We start from the raw sequence: 26,567 nt of genomic DNA, 5'->3' as shown, positions 1-26,567 counted from the left end.
CGAGATCTCGCGGGTCAGAGGCCGCAAAGGCACGACACGGTCCAAGGCCCCGGCCGCGGCCTGTTCCCAGGCCACGACCAGTTCCTCAGTCGTGCCGTGGGCCAGTTCCTCAGGGAATGGCCCAAGCTCCGTCAGGAACCTCTCAGGGTCCATCAGGCGCCTGGGACGGAACCACTGTATAGGTTCCGTCTCCCTGCGGTGGTGAATGGCGGTTCGGAAGTCTAGGCGAAGGAGAAAATGATCCGACCATGACATTGGTTCTGTTACTAAATCATCTAACCCCAGATCATTAAGCCACTGCCCAGAGATATAAAACAGATCCAGCGTGCCTCCTCCCGTGTGCGTAGGGCCATCATTTACTCGAATCAGGTCCAAGGCCGTCATGGAAGCCAGGAACTCCCGAGCTGCCGTCGATGACAAGCCAACTGATGGCAGGTTAAAATCCCCCATGACTATAAGTCTGGGGTCTCAACCGCCACAGCAGCGAGTACCTCCAACAGCTCAGGCAGGGCTGTGGTCACGCAGCAAGGAGCCAGGTACGCGATCACCAAGCCAACTGATTCCTATAGCCCCACCGCACATAGAGGATTCACAGCCGGCAATCTGAGGAACAGTGGTCTCCCTCGGCTCTAGATCCTCCTTAATAACAACCGCCACCCCCCCACCCCTACCTTGGTCCCTCGGCTGATGAAATGCTTGGAAACCTGGAGGGCACATCTCAACAAGGGGGGCCCCCCCCCCTGGGCCCCACCACGTTTCCCTAATGCCCATTAGGTCATGGACTCCCCTGAATAAGATCACAAATCAGGGGCCTTATTAACCACGGACCGGGCATTACATAACATCAGCGAAGATCCAAGCTCTGAGGATCATGGCCACCCGAGGCAGGTCGGGACTGAGGGGCCGGAGCACGCGATCGCTCTCAAACATCGAACGCGTGCTCCCTCAACACGGTACGGCCCCTTCCCCCCGCCATATCTGCCTCTCCCACTTACCGTACAGATCGAACAACCCTCTATTTTAGGTGCTCAGAATTCAAAAAACATTCAAGACTTGGTGCATTTGGGCCCTTAGGTTTCTTTAGAGGAATGTTATCAAGAGTAGCTACAAAATACTCAGCATAACTGGCGGATCAAAAACCATTTAATTTTATTCAGTTTGATATGTGGGGAGAAAAATACAACTAATTTCCTGTTTCAGTGGAAGAGAATGCCTGGAGAAAAAAGATAGCTAACTTCATCCTGAAGGCCATATCTAGCCTTTTTTGTTTGTGGCTCCCCAAGGCAAATAAAGCTAAAAATTTCAATGGTGTCATACTATTTTGGAATAGTTAAAACAATACTTATTACCATCTAAAGAGGTGGCAATGAGGCTACAACAGGTTATACCTAAATTGTATCGTAACTTTGGGGAAAATGATCAAGATTCAGAAGATACCATCCCCATTAGGTAAAGGTAAAGGTTCCCCTTGCACATATATGTTAGTTGTTCCTGACACTAGGAGGCGGTGCTCATCTCCGTTTCAAAGCCAAAGAGCCAGCACTGTCCGAAGATGTCTCCTTGGTCATGTGGCTGGCATGACTAAATGCCAAAGGCGCACGGAACACTGTTACCTTCCCATCAAAGGTGGTCCCTATTTTTCTACTTGCATTTTTACGTGCTTTCGAACTGCTAGGTTGGCAGAAGCTGGGACAAGAAACGGAGCTCACCCTGTTACACAGCACTAGGGAATCGAACTGCTGAACACTGACCTTTCAATCTACAAGCTAAGCCATCTTAGCCACTGAGCCACCACATCCCTATTATTACAATCCCCATTAGGATAGCCATTTAGCTTTTCTTCACTCCATCACCAATATTTTTCATGGCAGAAATACCACAATTAGGTCCTTCCTTTGTCGTCAAAATTTCATTTTTACCCTGTTTCCCCGAAAATTTCCCCTTATAATAAGCCCAATTGGGCTTTTTTGCTCATGCACTAAAATAGGCCTCCCCCAAAAAATATTTAAACACAGAGCTGGAAATCAGGTAAGATGGCAAGAGGAGCCCCATCTTGTTCCATGTGCCCTAAAATAATAAGACCTCCCGAAAATAAGGCCAAGCGCTTATTTCAGGGTTCAAAAAATATAAGACAGTGTCTTATTTTTGGGGAAACACGGTAGATAAATCTTTGGAATGTGACCTTTTTAATCAAAGTGGGCAACATATTTTTCACCAGAATTAATATTTTACTGTAATTGTTTTAGCCATAGGGAGTTTAACAATGAGATCCCAGAAGGAGCAAAGCTGAAATTTCCAGAGTTGAATGGTTATTGTTGTTATTTTTTTTCAAAATATGTGAGTGCCTGTTCACACATATGCAGTTAAAAGACAGGTAAACCTATTTTACTGTTTGCCTTTTTAAAGCAGTTTCACCACTCTTAAAAAGTGTAAGAACTGTAAATGGCCCGTAGTCATGATTTGCCCACCCTTTCTTAATTGTGATCATTAATAATTACCTAACAGTACCAAATAGCACTGCCTATTAATCTTGAATCAACAGGGCAGAAAACTTCCAGCTGGATAAGCCTTAATTGAAATAGTGGCATCGTCAAATCAAATAAATTTTTATTGGACTGCTGTAACAGTTTAACCATTAATCCAGATATCTTGGCACAGATATGCCCTCTGCTGCGGAAACAAATCTAATGTCTAGCCTAGGGTTTCAATGCATTTGCTACAATATTACTAAATGGTACAGTTCTGTACAAATTTACTCCTAATTAGGCTGGATTGTTTCCAGTGGATCTTATTAGCTTTGATATTGGATAAAGATACTTCATCAAAGATTTAATTTAAAAAGCTAAAGTCAAATGCCGAATGTGTTAACTATAAATTTCAAATACATTTGTGGCCAGGGCTTTTTCCATCACAGGTTTTCTTTTTTCTTTTTTTTCAAATAAGTCTGGTATTTTTGATAAATCGAGAATCCTTGTGTGTCTTTAGGCTTTTTTAGTTCTCACAATGAATTGATGAATACCAAGTAGAGGAATACACTGCATGAGACAAGTTCATACTTTAAAAATATTATTTTCTTGAAGGCAATTCCAGATACAGTGTAAAGACTTATTGGAAGGAAATTATTTAGAATTTAATGGATTTTGCCTAAAGGTTCTTGGGTACAAAATAATTAAAAGTCCCACTCTAGTAGGTAAGAATGAATTTTCACCAATCAGGTAAAAGAATTTATCCTGATAGTAAGTGCAAAGTACAAATACCAAAAAAAATTCTTCACTTTGTACTGGTTGAATTACAAACTCATTTTGAAAATTATCCTGTCTTTGATGGATGACCAAAGAAAGGATGGATCGCCATGAAGTAATCAGACCTGGAGAGATTTTGAAACAACCAATTTTATTCAAAACCACTGTAATACCTGAGGTTTCTGAACCAAAGATGACCAAGCTCTACTTCATATTATTTTATCTAAAACGCTTGAGTACAATTACTGTAGAGTCCTGGACTGTTTTGCTTAATCTGCTATTTTAACAAGGTGATTCTTAGGTGCGTGAGGATTACATATAGTGCTAAATATGATCAGGTAACAACTAGAGCTTTGCAGCACTTCAGAACTGATTCCGGAGAGGTTCTTTAACACAGGGGTCTCCAACCTTGGTCCCTTTAAGACTTGTGGACTTCAGCTTTGCTGGCTGAGGGACTCTGGGAATTGAAGTCCACAAGTCTTAAAGGGACCAAGGTTGGAGACCTCTGCTTTAGCATGATCTCTGCAAAAATCACAGCTGATTTGGAGCTGCAGACAGATGCTTCTGTTGCACTCCTACTTTTTTTAAAGTTTAAACCACCTGTTTGGAATGGAGTCCAAAGTGCTGTAGAACTCCAATATGCCTATGGAGACTCTCATTCATCCAGGTCATGATTGTCCCAAAGGTGGTTTTTCAGGAGGCAACTGGACTTTTTTGGTTTTTCTTTGAAGACGTTTCACTTCTCTTCCAAGAAGCTTCTTCAGCTCTGACTGGATGGTGGGGAATGGAAGGATTTATATTCCTTGCAGACAGCTGGTCATATGCATTAAAGAATGCATATGACCAGCTACCTGCAAGAAATATAAATCTTGTTGAACCCACTTGGAGGTTAACAACTTGTCCCTGTGTTCAACAGTGAAGACACACAGGGCAGAAAACATTCTGTGGAAAATACACAGTCCTTTCAGCAGTTCCAAGAAGGCTCCTCACCCATTTGCAGTACTCAGGTGACCCTGAGGACATAGACAAACCTCCAAGTGGCCTCAACAACTCTCTAAAAAGAATGCGAATGACCAGCTGTCTGCAAGGAATATAAATCTTTCCATTCCCCATCATCCAGTCAGAGCTGAAGAAGCTTCTTGGATGAGAAGCGGAAACATCTTCAAAGAAAAACAAGAAAGTCAAATTGCCTCTTGAAAAAGCACCTTTAGAACTCCAATAGCTACAGGAATTATCTGATTCTCAGCCACTCATGAAGATAGTTTGCTGATCACGGGAAGTGAATGTGAGGAAAGGCCAAAGATTATGGGCAGTAAATCTATGGTTCATTTATAAACAAGTACATTCATGACTTGTAGCTCATTTCTGCTCTTTTTAAAAATCTTTTCAAGAGCTGGCCAACTGAAGGATCCTGCAATCTTGATGTTGAGATGAGAAGGGGCTGTTACAACAAACACAGTATTCAGAAAGAGATTTCTCAGGATGTACTTTCAGTTCCTCAGTATTTTTAAAACCTAGTCATATCTCACTGAGAGCATTTTCTTTTTTCAATAACCAATTAAATAAACCTATTCTATTTCTTGTGTGTGTGTGTGTGCATATGTATATATTTTTCAGATCATCAACCCAAATTTCATCCAAGAAGGTGAGTTAAAGACATAAACTTGTTCAAGTCTTTATTTTTCCATGTTTAAAAAATGAAAAGGGAAATATTATTATTTCTCCAAACACCCTGGGTAATTTTGTCTCAGTAATGACAGTAAGTACATTCTTACTACAATCCCAAATAATATATAGAACAGCTAACTGACTTTGCTGTCTCTATAATATAATTTAAAGTACAGTATATGAATTGCTAAAATCTGCAAACTGTAGGATGGCAGAAAAGAGATCCAGAAATCTGGGTCCAAAATTTTTCAGCCCAGATTCGCTAATTCAAATTATAATTCATTTTATTTTGTTTAATTTAGCTAAGCAGTTTTCAAATTATTCTGAGGTTCTTTTTTGCTTTTATTTTGCATCACAATTATACAAACTTGCCATCTGCCCTTAACACTGTTATTAATTAATTTAATTTATATCTGCCTTGTCATTAAAATGAATAGCCATGCTGCTTACACTTTTTAAAACAACAGAACAACCCACATATCCAGAAATGCCAAAGATAAAAACCAATCAAAGTAGAAATAATTGGGAAAACGTATCCCATAGTTCTATTTCAACATCAGTGGAAGACTCGAGTGGCCAGGTTAGGAATAGATTGTAACAGAGAAAACCAATCTCTGTGGTCACTAACAGTTGACTGTGACTTGATAACAGATAATCACTTCCATTTCAAAGATTCTACAACCATAGTTTTATGAGGAAATTCACCATAGATCTTGTTTAAAATGTTCAGGATATGAATAAGATTTCAATGTTGTATTATGAAAAAATGACACCTTATACTAAAGTTGATCCTTGAAATCCTCACAAAACCATGGTGATAATTCTTCTAAGCTGTGGAGGTCTTTGAGGCCTTCTCTTTTCCCCATTTCTGAAAACATGCCTCAGAAATGTTTTCAGAAGGAGGAATATTTTTTTTATTTTCACTTTCTGTGGAGCAGGATTTTTCTTAGATCAAAAAAATACGACTCCTTGCTTGAGAAGCTGTTTCAGTATTTCAAATGAAATCGTTGATGTCTCTTGTGAGTGTGATGTGTCTTTGTGTATGGCATTTACTCCAGTTGCTCCTGAGTTTCTCGTGCCCTTAGTGGATATCACTTGCTTGCTTGGAGACACAGTAATGTTGCAGTGCAAAGTCTGTGGGCGACCCAAACCAACCATCACCTGGAAAGGACCGGATCAAAACATGCTTGACAATGACAGCAGCACCAATGCCATTACACTTACCTCCTGGTATGTTCAATCTTTGCGTTCAGGATTCTGCTGAAAATGAATGAATTAGCAATATATTCAATATAGCAAATCTGTGTAATTGTAATTAAGTAAAGAGAATGAATTTCATAAACCATTTAAAAACTGTTCTGATCTTCAGTTCCTCATAACCTACATCGGTCAAGAGGAATATAGAAAAAAGATTTTCCAACTCCCTGCTATAGGAAAGGGCAACTGTTTTATAATTTATAGTTTCTATTGACTACAGTCCTCCCTAAGTGGTTTACAGAGTCAGCATATTGCCCCCAACAATCTGGGTCTTCATTTTACCGACCTCTGAAATATGGAAGGCTGAGTCAACCTTGAGCAAGTGAGAATTGAACTATCAAATTGCTGGCAGCTGGCAGTCAGCAGAAATAGCCTGCAATACTGCATTCTAACCACGGTGCCAGCACGGCTCAGCTTGAATTTCACCACATGTCATTCTTGGTTTTGAGCCTAACTGTAAAAAAGTTGAGTTATGCCTACACAGATAGGGGCAGGTGTTTGGGAAGGTGTTCCTTTTAGAAAAATGTAGTTGAGATGATAGCTTAATTAATAGCTTTTGTCTATTTCCTACCTCAAGATGACCTTGAAAAAACTGAAAGGATTTTGGAAGCTGCAGAAATGGGATTCAAAAATGCTGGTTACCATTCCTACCTTACTTATTGTGTCAAATTTTTTTAAATAAAAAATGTGAATAGTATTTCAAGAGAAATTACATCTGATGACAAGTATTCACAGGCAGACATCCTTCTATTTAAAATGTAATTGCACCTTTATATTCTGTTATAAAGTTTGTGGCCCTCAGAGTACCTTATCATTGCAATCAATTTCATAAATCAGTGAAAAGAATTAGTGTATTTCTGAAAAATAGATTAAAATGTTTAGAATTTTTTTAAAAATCTGAATTATTTTTCACACGCTCACAGCAAGCATGTTGGGCTCCAATGAGAAGCAATGACTAAAAGGATCTTGTTACTTAAAATTTCCCCAAATAATATGATAGCTACTAATAGATCCAACAGAATGAATATGGACGTATTCACATATTATACTGGTTGGAGAGCAGGTAGATTGAAATCAAATAGTCAAGCTAATTCATCTCAAGAAAAAAAATCCTGGAAATAGAAGCCCATATTTATTATCGCCATGTATTTCATTAAAATACAAAAAAGCATTTCTTTGTTAAGAGAAGTGTTAATCAACTTCTCGATCAAACCATACAATTTGCCGTAATAAGTCATAAGAAGGAAGAGGTTTGGTCACAAGCCCAACCTTTCTTCAAAACAGTGTATCAAAGAGGAATTCAACGACATTTTTACACCATATTCAAAGAAAAGTCCAAATCAGAATTGATTTGATCCACATAGCTTCCTGAAAATATGGTGCAATGTATATCCGTTGCTAAAGGAATGTTCTTCTTAGGGCTCTTAATGCATTTTAATAAACCTTGTTAAGATCCATGACTGGATAACAGTGTTCTCATGGCATAAGAAGGAAAAGGCTTCCTGAGAATTCCTTTGCACCTCTACGAAGAAATAGCTTCTGTAAGACATCACAATTGCCGTATGACAGGTTTTTCTGGCCCTTCATCAATCTCAAGAATTTATGCTGACTCCAGGAAAGGCAGACAAGTTTAGGCCTGTGCTCTGAAAGTTGCTGACAATTGCATGTATTTAACTATCAATATTTGAACAAGGAGGACAGTCTCAACGATGGCATGGGAGATGGATTCATTATTCTGTTTTTGTCCCATAGAAACTTTCCATCTGTTCATTTCATTGCATCATTTCCACCTTCATCTGCAAAGTTTAATAATCCTATCTTATTGTAAGTCATCCATTGTATGTATCTTTGGGTATTGACCGCTATGTTTGTGTAGGTCTTTTGATAAACAGTAAAAGAAGGTTAAAAGTCAAAGGAATGTTGAAGTATAAATATAGCAGCACTGTGATCTTAGTGTTCAATTATCTTAATCATTTGGTTTGTGTCCTAAAGACCCTGGAAATGAATTCTTCAACATCTCTTGATCAGGATTGGGGCTGATGAGTGAAATTCTGTTTTTTTCTGGAGATCATATCTGTATGGCTGCCCTGGGAGAATTGGTACATTCACAACAGGGCAGGCAAGATTGGTGCATTCACAACAGGGTCAGCTAATCACAAAGCATGCCTTGAATGAAAAGGAAGATGACATGCCCCCAAGATGCTAGTACTTCCAGGTCACTTTTGTTGGTGGTGTTTTCTAAGTAGATAACAATACTTCTGACTAAAATTCTGGGTGCAGCCATCCATTGTCTTTATCTCCTAAGTCTATATGGAGCTAAGGAACATTCTTGGGAATAAAGATGGCATTCACGGCTAGGGTTTTTTTTTAACCAAATGTTAGCTTCCTATTAAAAAATCTTATTTTAAAAAATCCTTGGGAGGAGAGAGACTAGTAACAAGAACCTTAACTTCACATAGGCTCCAAATTCCAGAATCTTGATCTGCACGGTATGAATAACACATATAATTATAGTGCAAAACCATTCCATTTTTGCAACCATTACAACCACAATAATTAAATAGAACAGTATGAACCAATATCCATCAGTAAATTATTTCTTTCCTTTTGTGTGACTGATGTCCATAGACTCAAAGAAAAGAGCACATCTTGTCTATTTTTCCATTGGTTCTCACTTTCCAGATCAATTGAGATTGATTGGATTAGATTAGATTGGATTGGATTGGATTGGATTGGATTTGTATAGTCACCCATCTCAAACCCATGGCTCTAGTTACCAGAAACACTGAAACAGTTAAGTTCTGGGAGAGAAGCCACTTGACAGAATTTCAATTTAACCTTTTTACTTCTGCTTCCCTCTAGTGAATCAGGTGACATTACCCTAAAAATCTGCAACGTGATGCCTCAGGACAGTGGCATTTACACCTGTGTGGCCACAAATGAACTTGGGACAGCATCCACATCAGCGACGATCAAAGTACAAGGTAATGAATTTTCCTTTCATTTATAAGCTAAGTACATGGGGCCTGTTGTATAAAACCTTTTTATAGGTTTACTTGGTGAAATGGTATTGATTTTAATCATGGTGTTTTTGGAGCAACAGGACAGGTAATAGGGTAAACAAAGGGCAAGTTCCCTCTAGTAATAGTAGCAGTATTAATAATAACAGTTTGATCTCATTTACTTGGAGGGAGGTCTCTGTAAGCGTCAACAAGAATGCAAGTGGGACATATCTGGAAAGCATCATTTGCTTGGAAACATGCATTATTATATGTATAACAATTTTTTGTAAGAAAATAATGGTTATATGGTTTCTCATCTTGGACTTATAGCCGAAGAAGCCCGAGAGAGAAAGGATTTTTAAACTTCCCTACATATTCAGATATTATAGCCACAACAAAGGGCCACAACCCTGGCTTGACCTTAGCTAATACCCCTTAAAACTGAGAAATGTGAGATGATATAGACTTAGCTGGAAGTCCAGGAGGCCATATCTAAGATAAGGACTACATCTGAAACTTGAATCCTAGAAGGAGGTAGTGACAAGACACGTCTGTATTGCTGCCCCAAATGCATGAAGTCACACTCAGGGAGTGAACCTATAGAGATTTTAGAACAGGGGTGTCGAACTTCCATCATCACTTGATGTATCGCAACTTTCCCCCCCTTCGCTAAACCGGGCATGGGCGTGGCCAGCGCGTGGCGCATCTGGCCCACGGGCCACAAGTTTTACAGCCCTGCTTTAGAGACTTATTCAGCACATGCCATTTGACACTGCATGTTATCAAATGCATGTTTAAATTCTTCCTTTTCATTAAAAAAATTTCCCCACCTTGAAAGGCTGACATGCCAGTTTTCACATGCAAAATTGTTTTGAGGTAAATTTACACCGATTATTGTCACTGAAAAAAGGTAGTACTTTTTTTTCTATGATGTTCGAGCATTAATAAATAGAGGACATGTTTAATCCTCTCCTCACCTGCCAATCTCGGTAACTCTCCATCTTTCCACACCCATACATTAGCAATCAACAGAAAGGTGTAAACTTTAAAACAGTCTTTCTCAACCTCAGTAATTTTAAGGTATGTGGACTTCAACTCCCAGAATTCTCCGAGCCTGGGAGACCACACCTCATAAATTTGTTGAGATTAGACTGGTCTAAAAGATTCATCACTTTTTCTCCAAATAATTGGATCAACCTTTATATATTGTTATTATATTTCTAAAAAAAAAACCCCAAATGTAATCAGCAAAGTGCCCAATGACTGATAATAACTTGACACAGTAACATAATATATAGCAGGAAAACACATCAGTCACTAGGAGTCTGCTGGAGGCTTGCCTGCCCCCATTTTCTTTGTTTTCCTGAATTTTAAATACCCTTTAAAAGTTACACCTTTCCAATATTTAGGGTGATAGAGATTACTAGTTACAATCAGCAATTACATTAAACTGCACTAAAAATAACGCATTTTAAAATTAGATTGTGTTAAATCAGAAATTTAAACTGTCCTGTAGCTTACATTTCTTTTAAAAAAAAACTGGATTAAAGCAACACTGCTAGGAGAGAAATTAACTCTTTCCCATGATTTTATTTTCCCCTGATTGTTTTGTTCCTCAGATGTTATTTTTTCGGCAGAAGAATACAAAGAGAGAGAGGTGGGGTGGGAGATTTGATAGTAAATCTGTTTGCTTTTTGCTCCTTAACTGGGACTCCAAAATTCTCTTTCAGTCCTCTGCTAATTGTTTCTTTCTTCTCTCTTTCTCCATCCCAGGGGTTCCAGCTGCCCCAAATCGCCCTATTGCTCAGGAAAGAAGTTGTACTTCAGTTATTCTCCGCTGGCTGCCTCCATCCAGCACAGGCAACTGTACCATTTCAGGCTACACAGTCGAGTACAGAGAAGAAGGTGCAAGCATTGTGAGGCTTTTGCATGGGAAAACCTGAATGCGTACCTGTTGTACATTTATTGGTTTTGAACACTGATTTTTGTATTTAACACAGTCACACTTTCCCCCTGTACTGTGGTTATAGGCAAATTTTCATGGCCCTAAATGTTGACTATTTTTATTAGCACCATCCAGTACAGGGGTCTCCAACCTTGGTCCCTTTAAGACTTGCGGACTTCAACTCCCAGAGTCCAGCTGAGGAACTCTGGGAGTTGAAGTCCATAAGTCTTAAAGGGACCAAGGTTGAAGACCCCTGATCTAGCAAGATCATCTCTGCTAGCAATGCTAGTAAGGCCAGAAAAAGACAAGCTGCCATAATTGCTATACAGGTACTTCTGAACTTACGTATATAATTGGGACTGGAATTTCAGTCGTAAGTAGAGTCACCATTATTTATTATTTATTTATTTATTTATTTATTTATCTTATTTTAAATATTTGGCCTTTATAATAAGTTTTTTAGATGAATGTTTTATTTTGTATATTTGTGTGTTTTTATATGGCTGTACACCGCCCTGAGTCCTTAGGGAGATAGGGCGGTATAGAAATACGAATAAATAAATAAATAATAAGAGTCACCATGGGACCAGAACCAATTTTGCAACCATTTTTTACAATGACTGTAAAACAAGTCTCTGTGGTCATTAAGTGAATCACATGGTTGTTGAAATAATACAACTTTCACAATTGGCTTTTGTTTTTTTGCTGGCAAAACATTGCAGAGGTGGGTTTCAGCAGGTTCTGACCAGTTCTGGAGAACTGGTAGCAGAAATTTTGAGTAGTTTGGAGAACTGGTAGTAAAACTTCTGACTGGCCCCGCCCCCATCTATTCTCTGCCTCCCGAGTCCCAGCTGATTGGGAGGAAATGGGGATTTTACAGTAACCTTCCCCTGGATTGGGGAGAGAATGGAGATTTTACAGTATCCTTCCCCTGCCACGCCCACCAAGCCATGCCCACAGAACCGGTAGTAAAAAAAATTTGAAACCCACCACTGATCATGTGACTGCACTGCAGTATATTGCAACCAGTCATAAATATGAGCTGGTTACCAAGTGCCCAAATTGCAATCATGTGACCAGGAGGTGGTACAACAATTTGTAATGTTTATAAATGCAAATACATGTCATGAGTCCCTTTTTTCCAAGGACAACGTAACTTTGGACCATTGTTGAACAACTGATGGTAAGTTGAGTACTATATGTACTGGTAGCTTTTACTCTACCATTCTTACTTTCTGCTGTGGCTGCAAGCAGGACAAATGGTACCTAAAGCAGGCAAAGGTGATGAGAGCTTACTCTAGGTTTTAAACCTCTGTATCTGTCTTAAGAGGGAAAGAAGGCAACCAAGTAGAATAGGTGACAGAACTAACTGTTCATCCTCCCCTTTCCTATCTTTTGCTCTCAACTCCCTAATGAAAGGATAGAATAATAACAATAATAAAAGAACAATTGCAGGATCACAAACTCTTGAAGTCGGCAGTGGGTTCTAGTGCTGGCTATGAAAGGCTCAGAACTCCAAGGAAGCTTCACTAATGTTAAAGTTCTCTGTTCCTGCGGAAAAGCTAAGCACCTAGATCAGGGGTGTCAAACTCGCGACGACAGGTTATCACTTGACGTATTGCAACTTTTTCCCCCTTTGCTAAACCAGGAGTTTCCTGGCCGGCATGTGATGTATCTGGCCCGTGGGCCACGACTTTGACACCCCTGACCTAGATTAAATCTAGTATCCTCAATTCCAGTTGTTATTCCCCTCTTGCATCTGTGCAAAAATATCTGCTGAGCTTTGCCATTGGTGTCTAATCTGACAATATCTAGGGCTGATTGCTTGATTTCAGTCCATTGACTGTAACTCTAGAAAGAAATGGCAGGGGTGAAGCGTTGTGGGGAGAGCTTCTACACAAAACGTCTGCCACCTTTAGACTTTACAATTTAGTACCTGGAGAATTGCTATCTCTTTATTTAAGGAACAGTTGCCCTGCATTCTTGTGTTTCTTTCACCTACTTTCCATTTTGTTGTATTTCCAATTTGTGGCACGTGTGCACCATACATCAAAAGTCCCGAAAAGTCCTTTGTAACTAGAAAATATCTGATGAGTCTCAATAAATGGCAAGCATTGTTCAAGCTGCATTGCCTAATATCATTCCTATCACTCTTCAGCTTTCTATACTAAAAATTTTGTCAGAAGGGTTTTGGCAAAACTGGAGATGAAATTACAATAGTCCCCTTAGTATCACTAAGCACATGGGTTTCAATTGACTCCATGTCTCCCTTTACCACAGAATTACCACAGCCTATCTTCTCAGTCCTTGCCTTCCCTGTTCTTCCATCCATATCACTCCAAATCCAACATATTCATGTTTCTGTTAGAAGAACATTCTGTTCCGTTCCGTTCTCTTCTCTTCTCTTCTCTTCTCTTCTCTTCTCTTCTCTTCTCTTCTCTTCTCTTCTCTTCTCTTCTCTTCTCTTCTTCAGAATTACCACAGCCTATCTTCTCAGTCCTTGCCTTCCCTGTTCTTCCATCCATATCACTCCAAATCCAACATATTCATGTTTCTGTTAGAAGAACATTCTGTTCCGTTCCGTTCTCTTCTCTTCTCTTCTCTTCTCTTCTCTTCTCTTCTATTCAGAATTACCACAGCCTATCTTCTCAGTCCTTGCCTTCCATGTTCTTCCATCCATATCACTCCAAATCCAACATATTCATGTTTCTGTTAGAAGAAAGTTCTATTCTATTCTATTCTATTCTATTCTATTCTATTCTATTCTATTCTATTCTATTCTATTCTATTCTATTCTACTCTACTCTACTCTACTCTACTCTACTCTACTCTACTCTATTCTACTCCTCTTCTGTCATTTCCTGTTCTGTTCTGTTATCTTTTTCTATGCTTCATTCACTAAAATGGTGGATGTGATTCCCAAATGACCATTCTTCCTGTAGTATTATCAGTATGACACAAAAGCCAGATGCTCCACACATGCCTGGACACTTTTTTTTTCTCTTTTCCCCCCTCACTTCCTACACAAGGCTCTTCCACCCTCTTTCCTAACCAAGCAAAGCCACTGGAACATTTGATACTTAGCTAAGTTTTAAAGGGGCTTAGAGAGCCTGCAGAACAGATGTTCAGATGCATTTGGCATCCCATTCCTTAAGAAGAACGAGGGAGGTGGGAAAATAATAGACTGTCATGACAACAAATGGGGCACTCTCAAGGTTGTAAGGCTCCATGGATGAGCATACAATCTACCCTTAAGACACACCACTAATAAAAAACTGGAAATAACACTTCTGTTTAATCAGAGATTTCAAACTTTTTCAGGACAGCTTAAAAAAAACCAAATCCCCAAACCCTTGATCAAGAGCCCCCCCCCCCAAAAAAAAGTCCTCTGCTAGAAAATTGGCTGCATTTGAAAGTTTGTGGTGGTGGCAGCTATTATTTGTTACCTTAACCCAGGTAAGCCTTAACCTTTTCACACAACTTAGTCAACTTCTCACAGAACCCTAACATTCTATAGAACATCATTTTAAAAAACCCTAAATAGATTAAAGTTTAGGTTCTACTGAAACCAGGCTGAAGACCGAGATGAAAATACCTCTACTCTTCCTCAGATCAACCTGTAGGAGCATTTTAACTGGAGTGCTTTCTTACTAACCTTCTGTGATTGAAGGCTAGTCGCCTATGTCACTAAGAAAGGAATGTGTAATTGCATTTAAATGTTGGTTATTTTCTCTTTTTTGTCTTTTCTCTTTCTTCGTATAACACAGGCTCCCAGATCTGGCAGCAGTCTGTTGCCTCAACTTTGGACACCTACCTCGTTATTGAAGACCTCACGCCCGGCTGTCAGTACCAGTTCCGGGTCAGCGCCAGCAATCCCTGGGGAATTAGCTTACCCAGCGAGGCCTCTGAATTTGTGAAACTCCCAGAATACGGTGAGCCTGTATTCACAAAGGAGAGCTGACTTTCAGACTGGAAAACTTCACCAATGTAACACTTCAGATTTCTAGGCTGTGTCGAGAATCAAAATTTCCTGGGAGTTCAAGCTTCATGTGGTTCATATTTTGTTGCCCGCTATGAAAAATTGGAGAGATGTATGCTAACAAGTCTCCCTACGTTCAGATCATTTTATGTTGGTGCAGCTGGTCTTTTGAAAGGAGTGCAGCACAGGGTTTATAATACTTACTTGGCTTGCAGCCATCCTGTGAATAATTGAAGAGTTTCAAAAAGGTGCTTTGATTTGGCAAAACTTTGATTGACGGCTCCCTCCAAAGAGAAGCAACATCCCTGGTCAAATTGGCCCTTGCCCATTCATGTGTAGACGTTTCTCCAGACTAAAGCGATGGGTTGTCTTGAATCGGAAACCCTCCCTCCCCCACAATGGATTGAAATGTCACAGTGGAGCAATTTGCTTTTTCGAATGGAGGCATTGCTTTGAATCAGATTGCTTCAATGACCCAACCTGAAGTGATATTTCAATTAGATCACAGCCAATCTGCACTCTTTTAGATCTGAAAACCCAGAATTTTCATTTGAAAAGGTCTCAGGAGGGCTGGTTTCACCATTAAGCAGAGTGAACCAACTACCTTAAGCAATGGATGTTTAGCAGAGCAAAGAAATATTCCTTGTTTTACATGCAGGTATTTCTGGAGAGGATTTTTTTTTTAAAAAAAACTCAAAATAACTTGACTGATAGGGAGCCAAGTATCTGGGGCCACTCCTGGCTCAATCAAGAACTGTTGCCAGTCAAAACAAGATCTACGGTTTGAATCTGCACAATTGTATAACATGGTATCTGTATTCAATTTTATTTAATGCAGTAAAGCAGTGATTTACTGATCTCATAGAAACACAGTCATTGTCTCGGTCCATACTAATGTTAATTTTAATCACTATAAAGCATTCCATCCCATCCAGTGGTGGGATTCAGCTGGTTCGGGAGAACCGGTTGTTAAATTGCTGGCTGGCCCCTCTCCTCCCCACCTCTCCCTGGAGTCCCTCCTGCCTGCCCAGTTTTGGCTCCCAGGTAAGTGCAGGGAAGCCTACTAGGCCCAAAATGGGGCACTGGGGAGTGACACACCTGTTTTTGCTCCCAGGAGGGTGCAGAAGGTTGAGTGCTTCTTGTCACACCCCTGGCCACACCTACCATGGTCACGGCCACACCTACCATGGTCACGCCCACCCAGCCAGTCATTAGGGCAAAGAACCGGTTGTTAAATTATTTGACTCCCACCACCGATCCCATCTTAGGCAGGTAATTCTTAATGCAGCAATTTGCAGTTATGGAAAGGAAACTTTCTACCAAGTTTAAAGTTGAGACAAGGTCTTCACTGAACTTTGTTTTATTCGTTTATGAATATACCACCTCAATCCAAACTGATTTTAGGTGGTTTACCTATATTATATTATATAATATTAATATAGTAATAACAAACAGCATGTAATTATAATCAAAACTAAACCAGCCCTTCTCACCCCTAGAGAAAGGTACCCATCTTTCCTTTGGCCTCCCTTGCACTGCACCTCCAGGACTCTGAGAAGGTATCCTCTGACTGTCTATAAAGAAGATATTTGTTTGAGAATTAACCCCAGATACAGGCTTGTTTCTCTTAGTATATTGGCTCTACCAGTATTGACTGAAACCTGTTTTTATCACAACAGAAATGTACAATGCACCTTTTAAAATGTATGTGATTTAATTTTCATTTTCCACAGCCAGAAAATTTGCTGATTGATTTACGGATCCCAGTGCCACGTGTTAAGTTAATTGACCTTGAAGATGCTGTTCAAATCACAGGCCATTACCATGTCCATCATCTGCTTGGAAACCCTGAGTTTGCTGCTCCAGAAGTTCTCCAGGGGGCTCCAGTGTCCCTGGGCACAGATATCTGGAGTCTGGGAGTGCTCACCTACGTCATGTTGAGCGGCGTTTCTCCTTTTCTGGATGAAAGCAGAGAGGAGACATGCATCAATGTGTGCCGAGTAGATTTCAGCTTTCCCAACGAGTACTTTTGCGATGTAAGCCATGCTGCCAAAGATTTCATCAATGTAATCCTTCAGGAAGACTTCAGAAGGAGACCTACCGCTGCCACTTGCTTGCAGCATCCGTGGCTGCAGTTTCATAACGGCAGCTATTCCAAGATACCTCTGGATACCTCACGCCTGGCTACTTTCATCGAACGCCGCAAACACCAGTTCGATGTGCGTCCCGTTCCCAACGTTAAGAGTTTCATTATGAGCAGAATGAACCCAGGAACGTAACGCAAGACAACTGTTGTAATGATAATGGAGCACTAAGGCGGGTGAAAATGGAGAAAGCAGATCCCCTCTGTACAGAGTATTACATTTGATGTGATTGTTGAGGAAAGTGTGTACCGTTTCAGCAGTTACATTATCTAAGTAGTTAGAATTAGATGCTTTCTCAGGTTGCCTCAGCTGCAACGTCTTGGTGGGGGGTTGTTGTAACTACATAGTCATATTCAATAAGATGGCATCCGTCAAGAACGGGAACCAAAATGCAGTTATCTTATTTCTGAAAGATTTGAAGGTCTTCAACCATCTGAAAGATCTAGACAGCTTTGCTAATTATACGAATACTTGAATGGCTTATCCGAAATTCAATCAAAAATTGGGGGGTGGAAACTAGGTGACTATTTATAGTCAACATTTCTCAAACTGGGCTGGATAAATATTGGATTCTGTGAAAATTGCTATCCTCATGTTAAATTAAAGAACAGAGCTTTCCTGTAAGGCAGATTTCATTAATCTTGAATTAGAATTAAGTTTGTGGTAAGTGTGTTATACCTGAGATTCTCAGTAACAATGAAGTGATAGATACGTGGCATTGATCAAGATATCAGCAGACCACTGCCAATAAGTCCTCTTGAAATGCCACACATTTCTTTGTTCAAGATTAACGTACTATAAAGTAGCAGTGTGCTAGTGATAAGATGGTAAAGTAATTGAGACATCAAAAACATTTAGATGAAGCACAAAAAGGTGATTTTTTTAAATTAAAGTTTTATAGCTCTTGTACAGAAAATTTTTGTTGAGAAAAAGCTATCTTAAAATAAGTGCTGTATCTGTAAACTAGACGTCAAAGACTTTTTCTATTTGAAGAATGTTTGTTGAATCCTCATATTCTCTGTAACTTGAAAAGGATCTTATTTCCCTTTCACTTATAAAAGTTGCTCAGTTGTGAATTCAAGCCAAAGTTGGCCAAAGTGTGGTGAACGTAGTAGGTCCATCTTTATGCTTATGGCTCTGAAATTGGTCTTAGTACACAAGGCTAATAGTTTACTATGACCGTATGCATTTACCTTCTTAACTCCATTTCTCAAATACGGTGGGTGTTTTTGTTTTTTTAATCCCAGAGCATAGTATGAAGCAACTCAACGATAACGTTAAAAGTCATTGCAATATTACATTCTGATTAGCTAAGGACCCAACCATGTAACAGCCCTTTAACAACCATTTCAAATTAAGTGTTTTTGAAATAATAGTTCCAAGCCGAAGTGTTCTTTCATCATCTTTGTAAAACCATTCCAACGCTGAACACCCCAAGAGTATTTTAATATAGCTAATGAATTATTCACGGCTTTGCTGTATCGACATTCTTTAGAAGTCAAATCAGTCAAAACATCCATCTGTGGTTTTTTTTTTTCTCCTTTTCCCACTTCCCCAAAAATTAATGTCCTGCATGCCTTAGGGTAGGCTGATTTATTTAGTGATTATCAGCAGATACGATGGTTGCCACTTCTTACATGCAGAGATAATGGGCTCCTGTTGTTGGATCACAAAGTGCCAATGATTTGACAGTGTCCTTTCACTACTTGTGGTATGTAAAAAGCTCCTGATACAATACTTTCAAGGCCAAATGTATTGTTTGGCTAAAAGATCAAATAAATCTTCTCATTGGGGGCGGGGGGAAGCAAGGAATAATTTAGGCTTTCATCCCTTGGCAGGACAATACAGATAACTGGGTTCCAAATGAATGCATAACCACCACCACCCCCGTGACAAGCTGACATTTGGTAACTTCATTATCATCGGTGGTGTCAAAGTTTTTCCTCTCAGCGCCCACAAGACAGGGTACTCTTGTACAATTGAAAGTTGGGGGAGGAGGGAAAGAACTGGCAACAGTTATTGCAATTTTATAACAAATACTGTGACAAGAATTGTAAAAGACAAACTCAATTCCTAAAGAAAACATGGGGCAAAGATAATACAGAGTAAGATTTCTATTCTGCACTTTTCTCCTTGTTCTTTTCCAGGAGTGATTAAGCATCAATATTTTTTTTTCTGGCTTAAAAGGATTGGACCTGGGGTCAAGAATATCAAAACAGGAAGAACTCCAAATCTTTACTGTGTTAGATTTCATGGGATGGATTAATATTTTTTTTTTAATTCTACCAGCAGGATTATTACCGAGCAAAGTTCTATCTCAAAGGTTTCTGCCTTAGAAAGTTGTGACTCTTGCTGACTCCATACTCTGTCTAGGACAGAAGTCAGCAACCTTAAACACTCAAAGAGCCACGAAGGTCCTAACCAGAAGCCCCCCAGTTCAATTCTGGAACTGACCGGAAGTCCAGTTCCCCCACCAGAGTCTCCTCCTAGCGCAGCCTCCTTTTTCCTCTACCTGTCCTAACCGAAAGCCCTATCAATTGTGGAGCCGACTAACAACAAGGAGCCACAGCAGAGGGATGAAAAAGCCACATGAGGCTCCAGAGGTCTAGGGCAAAGCTCCTACTGTTGTTACTTTAAAACTAGTGTTGTTTTTTCCCAGGGGTTTCCTCCATCTTGTGAAATATAATTTTCCCCCCCAGGGGAGATATAGAACACCTTGAATTGGGAGGAAATGGGGGGTGGGGGTATTTTCTCCCCTACTCTTCTTTTTTAGTGGGTTCAAAGTCTCCTGTTTACTGAAGGAAATTATAAATTCCAACAAAGACTCTATTATCTATTTCAGACATAAGAATCTCAGCCAATTAACTTTTTGGACCAAGATCCTGGTTTGAACCTGTTTGATCTATTTTATTTTGTAGGGAGCCTACTTCATTTTTTAATGGAAAAAATATGCCTTAAGAACCAAGAAAACATTTGCCAAATGAAAAAAGGGAAATAACAAGGATTAAATCCACAGGCGCACAGGCCATCTTGTCTGAACTGGCCACATTATTGGGGCTATTATAGCCTCCGTCCCAAAGACATTTGCAGTTTCTCTTGGAGATTCCCTCTCTTGCATCTTGTTTTACCGGTGCATGCTCTTTACAATTAACAGGAATTATGGTTTTGTAAGGCTCATGTCATGCTTAATAATAATTCTAAATCAAAGTAACAGGGCTATTTCCATAATATTTCCCCTTTTTCTATCAAACTTCTCCAAACAAGTGCTGTAAATGTCCCCCCCCCCACGTTGTCTCACTAGATAAGTAATAATCAATAGAGGAAAGCAGAACAAACCGTACAGAAAATGAATTGATCTTAGGATTTGAGGCTATTAAGTATATACAGAGTGCCTTTGCTAGAAAAAAAGGCAAAGTCCTTTTCCTTTAAATACAAAGATGTTCATTTTTTTCATAATCCATTTTTCCCTCCCAGACCCTTGCTGTACTTAATATCAAAGCAACCATCATATGTTGCAATGCTGTCATAATATGGAATATAGGATAAGATCAATTCCTTGTTGCCTTTAGCAACTCTTTCTAAAAGGCACTGACAATCATCTAAAGGTGTAGCATGTGGGCTCAGGTAAAAACAAAAGCCAAGATTCAACTGAAGTTGGATCCTAAAATCACACCTATTCCTTTTCTTAAGATCTATGCTGCACTGCTACATATATTTACTAACGAGTAAGTCTAGCTGAAAACAATGCCACATATTTCCAAATGTGGTACATTATGGGCAATTTTTGCTAGACATGAAACAATCTAACAAAAGCGTCACCATTTTATTTATGGATGTAATTTGTTTAAATGTCCTTTCTTCAAGCTATGGTAGCCATTAGCTTCACAATTGCCAACCTGGGTATCCAGTTCTGCTACTCTACATATATATCGATCAGATCAGTGGTGGCTTGCTACCGGTTTGCCCTGGATCATGCGAACTGGTAGCGGCAGCGGCAAGAGGCTCTGCCCACTCCCCCAGATGTCTCTGTGCATGCGCAGAAGCATTGTGTGGGCGCATGAGCACGCACGCCCCCGCAAGCGACCGGTAGCGACCGAAATTGAAACCCGCTACTGGATCAGATGTTCACGAATGCTCTCAATTTGAGTCTCTAATGTGTGATCCTAAAAAAAAAAAAAGACTTTTATACAGATTAGTTTGCTTGCAGTGGAGATTTCAGCAAAAATTCATAGCAAACAGTGGGATAAACCCTGGTGATATTGTGACTGGTGCTCCATATAATAAGCATAAATTGTGACACAAATCTGACAGTGTTTCTTCAGATATTAAAGCAACTGTGACTTCAAAGGGCTCTGTAATGTAAAACCTATCTAGTCCAAATACCTCTTTTCTTTTCTTTTTCTTTTTTTCATCAAGAGCAATCAGATGCTACACAAATAAAAGAGGCCGGGAGAGGTTTTTTTTAAGCCCATCTGTCAAAATATGAAAATCTCATTTTGTGAGACAATGTTAACAAAGTAGTTTGAGACTGGCTGCAAACAGATGCATTATTCTGGCCCTTATCCAGTGTCTTGGATCTGCCTGACACAGCTGCATGTTCTATCTTAAAGAACCACTGATTGCATGCGGTCAAGTGTGGCTAGCAATGATTTGGGTCCTTTAGCATGTAGCTCAGAATGGCTGTACACCATTGGAATCACAAAATATTCCAAAAGTGCCATTTCCATGGACCTCCTTTTCTTTCCTATTCATTTCGAGCATCTATGATTCATCAGATGATGGTGTTTTCTTAGCAAAATAAAATCAGACCCAACCCGCCTTTCTTCCTAAATATTTGTTCTTAAAATCATTATATTAATGATTGTCAACATGATGTCAGGATTAGTTGGCTTATTTATACTTTCAAAATAGGAAAACTCTTGTTCTATTTAAGCCATATTTTACATTCTATTTTTATGTGCTAGTGTTTTAATCAGCTCTTTGTATTTTGCTAGCAAATTATTCTGATTTTTGTCCATGTGACTCCACAATAGACATATATTCTGTCATGTGAAGAACATTACAGGATATACCTCTTTGCATATTTATTTAGGAGTAGGTCCCAAATGAATTCAAAGATGAACAGTTGGAGTACAGTCCTACAAACATTCCCGTGTATGAGTCATTCAACTCAGTGGGACTTGTTCATAAAGAGAGATACACTGGATTACACTATTACTACAATGGACTTGCAGCTGTTGTGTAAGGTCCTACCAATAGTGAGAAGTGTAGGAAAGGTAGTATAGTAATGGGTGGTTGTTGTTGTTTTTTTTGATGAAAATAACTATGTATCTGAGATGCTGTCAGGATTTCCATAAAGGAAATAATCAGACTAAATAATCCCTATTCCCATCCTTTCAAAGGTCAAGATGCGAACTTATTTCACAGCCTTAAACAAATTTCAGTCTTTTGCTGGTCTGCCTTAAGTGGTATTATTTTATTGTTAATTTCATTTTGTATGCACATGTGTTTTGTAAAGAAGCATTTTGTAAATATTTTATTTATATCTCTTCATATGTAATGTTGTAATGTTCCTATTCTTTGGCAACGTATGTTCTCTATGGATAAAAAAAACTATTACATTTTAGGCTACTACCTTCCTTATAAATGCAATATATAAAAAAGTTAGCACTGGATTGTTTTAGAATATATAATAAATTGTTCTGATAAAATCGACTAAGCCATATATAATGCATTCGGTGAGTAGAAGTTTTTATTTTGGCCTATATCGATGATCCTTAATTTGTGATCTAGGATCCATTAGTGGTCTGCAAGAAAACAGCAGGTGTCTATGACACTGACAGAAAAAAAATAAGGTAAAGGTTCCCCTCGCACATACGTGCTAGTTGTTCCTGACGCTAGGGGGCGATGCTCATCTCCATTTCAAAGTCGAAGAGCCAGCGCTGTCCGAAGACATCTCCGTGGTCATGTGGCCGACATGACTCAATGCCAAAGGCGCACAGAACACTGTTACCTTCCCACCAAAGGTGGTCCCTATTTTTCTACTTGCATTTTTTATGTGCTTTCGAACTGCTAGGTTGGCAGAAGCTGGGACAAGAAACGGGAGCTGACCTTGTTACCCGACACTAGGGATTCAAGCCGCTGAACTGCCGACCTTTCAGTCGACAAGATCAGCATTTTACAAAATCTCATGATCACCCAATATTACCCTATTTTGTATTCTCAAGATCTGAAGGCTTTGACCCGTTTTTAATTTTAAAAAAGTTTATTTAATGTAGGAGTCCTATAGACCCCAGCAGAGTACGTTATATGAGTCTAAGGCATGGGTGTCAAACTCACAGTGTCGTGTTGCCATCACGTGATGTTTCACGACGTTTTCCCATTCACGGAGCTAGGTTGGGCATGAGCTGCGGGTGATGCATCCGGCCCACGGGCTGCCAGTTTGACACCCATGGTCTATGATATAATTAAGTGCTGCGATATTTATCCATCATATAGCAGCCATTAAAAGCTTTAAATGATTGAGTGGTCTACAGAAAGCAACACATTTGGAATCATTAGCACATCGCAACACAAGATTGCTCTCTTGCCTACACTTCCGTAGAAATAAAGTCTATTCAGTATAACAGAAATTATTTCCAAGTAAATATGTATAAGATTAGACTAGTAACATACTGACGGCATGAGTATTTCAATAGTATTGTTTTAAATTTCAGCATGTTAAATTTAATATTCCATGATTTATTCTTTGCTGCCCAAAGAGGATAGCTGTATTACTATCCCAAACTTTGTCTAAGAATTATTTACCTAGTGCAAAAAAAAAACACAAAATTGTGTACAACAAAGCAGTTTTCAAAAGAGCATGTTTCAAATTTTAAGAGATTCAAACTGCCATGTTAAAATATTAAAATATAACGGTTTGACATTACCAACCTCACTCTAGAAACAAAAGAATAATCTATACTGAGTGTAGATTAACGAGAGAGAGAAATGAATTTCAATAACTGTAGAATCAGGCTGCAGCATAACAAAATTGACAAAAGTGAAGGGAGTTATTTTCTGAATGCACTGTGTTTATATATATAATTTATATTTATAAGTTTATATATATAATTGATGTAGGCATTATCTACATCAGCCACCTTACTGATGTAACTCTAGATACTGTAAATTTCATCTAGGACAGTGGCAGCAGATATGGAAGATCAAGCGGAGGAAGTACCATAGCAAGACAATGCCCTACATGGGAGTTACCACTGACAGAAAGCTGAGGTAGCAGATATCGAGAAATCTTAGCAATGGCTGGATGAAAAGGCGGCACTGATCATAGCGTAAGAACAGGCACTAAGCACCAGATCCATAGAAGCAGAGATCTACTACACTAGGCAGGACCCCTACATAGGTCTAAATTGAATAAGGAGCAAAGACTCATTGTCAGCTCTCTTCTACATCAGATGTACCCAGCTATACAGTGCATTAACTGGCAAGAGAGCATGACCTTGACTTCACAAACACTAGGTAATGAGGGATCAGATGATAAAAGGCCTGAGCTCACTGATTTTTTCCCATTTATTTGGACTTCATACTAGATTCATGTTTCTTTAGTGCATTAATCTACTCAACTGTATATTGAAACTTTAGACTTCAGACTAAGTACATGTTTTAACAATTATAACTAAACATGGGGGGAAAGCATTTTAAGGTGCAGCTATCTTAAGTGGAAATAAGTTAAGACTATGTCACAGCTAATTTTCAGCAAAAAGATATGCTCAAAATATCTTATACCAATAAGTCAGATTTGCAATACAATCTCAACATTCACTCAGAAGGAAAGTTGCACTGACAGCAATAATAATAATAATATCAGAGTTGGAAGGGAGGCCTTCTAGTCCAACCCCCTGCCCAGGCAGGAAAACCTACACCATATCAGACAAATGGCTATCCAACATTTTCTTAAAAATTTCCAGTTGGAGAATTTACAACTTCTGCAGGCAAGTTGTTCCACTGATTAATTGTTCTAACTGTCAGGAAATTTCTCCTTAGTTCCAGGTTGCTTCTCTCCTTGATCAGTTTCCACCCATTGCTTCCTGTCCTACCCTCAGGTGCTTTGGAGAATAGTTGGACTCCCTCTTCTTTGTGGCAACCCCTGAGATATTGGAACACTGCTATCATGTCTCCCCTAGTCCTTCTTTTCATTAAACTAGACATACCCAGTTCCTGCAACCGTTCTTCATATGTTTTAGCCTCCAGTCGCCTAATCATCTTTGTTGCTCTTCTCTGTACTCTTTGTAGAGTCTCAGCATCTTTTTTAAATCGCGGCGAACAAAACTGAATGCAATATTCCAAGTGTGGCCTTACCAAGGCATTATAAAGTGGCACTAACACTTCACATGATCTTGATTCTATCGCTTTGTTTATGCAGCCCAGAACTGTGTTGGCTTTTTTGGCAGTTGCTGCACACTGCTGGCTCATATCTAAATGGTTATCCACTAGGACTCCAAGATCCCTCTCACAGGTACTACTATTGAGCAAGGTACCACATATACGGTATCTGTGCATTTTGTTTTTTTGGCCTAAATGTAGAACCTTACTTTTTTCACTGTTGAATTTCATTTTGTTAGATAGCGCCCAATGTTCAAGTCTGTCAAGATCTTTCTGTAACTTGAGCCTATCTTCTGGAGTGTTGGCTATTCCTGCCAGCTTGGTGTCATCTGCAAATTTGATGAGTTCCCCATCTATCCCCTTGTCCAAGTCATTGATGAAGATGTTGAAGAGTACTGGGCCTAAAACAGAGCCTTGGGGTACTCCACTGCATACTTCCCTCCATGTGGATGTAGTTCCGTTGAGGACTACATGTTGAGTGCGGTTGGTCAGCCAGTTACGAATCCATCTGGTGGTGGTGCTGTCTAACCCACATTTTTCTACTTTATCTAGTAGTAAGTTATGGTCTACTTTATCAAATGCTTTACTGAAGTCCAAGTAAATTATATCGACAGCATTCCTCTAGTCCACTAATTTTGCCACTTTGTCAAAGAATGCAACAAGATTAGTCTGGCATGATCTGTTTTTGACAAATGTTTTTTGACAAATGCTTCAATGTTTTTGAAGCATAGATCTTCAAGGCGTAGAGCAGTGTTTCTGAATCTTGGCATATTAAAGATGCATTGACTTCACTTCCCAGAATTCCCACAACTGTGTTGGCTGGGGAATTCTGGGAGTTGAAGTCCACACATCTTAAAAAACACGGGTTTAGCACTAACTTTCCTTGAACTAAATCATGTGCATTTCTCATTCACATGTGCACTTATCATATAAACCAACTTTTCCAAA

At 39.4% G+C, this 26,567-nt stretch overlaps 1 protein-coding gene across 1 annotated transcript in view; it reads left to right on the top strand.

Annotated features, from left to right (window-relative positions):
* LOC131203927 (kalirin-like) overlaps positions 1-17,372 on the top strand; it is a 29,628-nt gene extending 12,256 nt beyond the window's left edge. The window contains exons 3-8 of the mRNA XM_058194691.1: positions 4,860-4,887; positions 5,969-6,140; positions 9,030-9,151; positions 10,943-11,074; positions 14,882-15,054; positions 16,827-17,372. Of these exons, the coding sequence (XP_058050674.1) occupies positions 4,860-4,887; positions 5,969-6,140; positions 9,030-9,151; positions 10,943-11,074; positions 14,882-15,054; positions 16,827-17,372 (1,173 nt within the window). The remainder of the gene's footprint in view (positions 1-4,859; positions 4,888-5,968; positions 6,141-9,029; positions 9,152-10,942; positions 11,075-14,881; positions 15,055-16,826) is intronic.
* Positions 17,373-26,567: the final 9,195 nt, after the last annotated feature.

The sequence above is a fragment of the Ahaetulla prasina genome, chromosome 1 (assembly GCF_028640845.1).
Source record: "Ahaetulla prasina isolate Xishuangbanna chromosome 1, ASM2864084v1, whole genome shotgun sequence".
Classification (NCBI taxonomy): domain Eukaryota; kingdom Metazoa; phylum Chordata; class Lepidosauria; order Squamata; family Colubridae; genus Ahaetulla; species Ahaetulla prasina.
The sequence above is the reverse complement of the archived record's forward strand: the minus strand, read 5'-3'. Positions and strand labels throughout refer to the sequence as shown.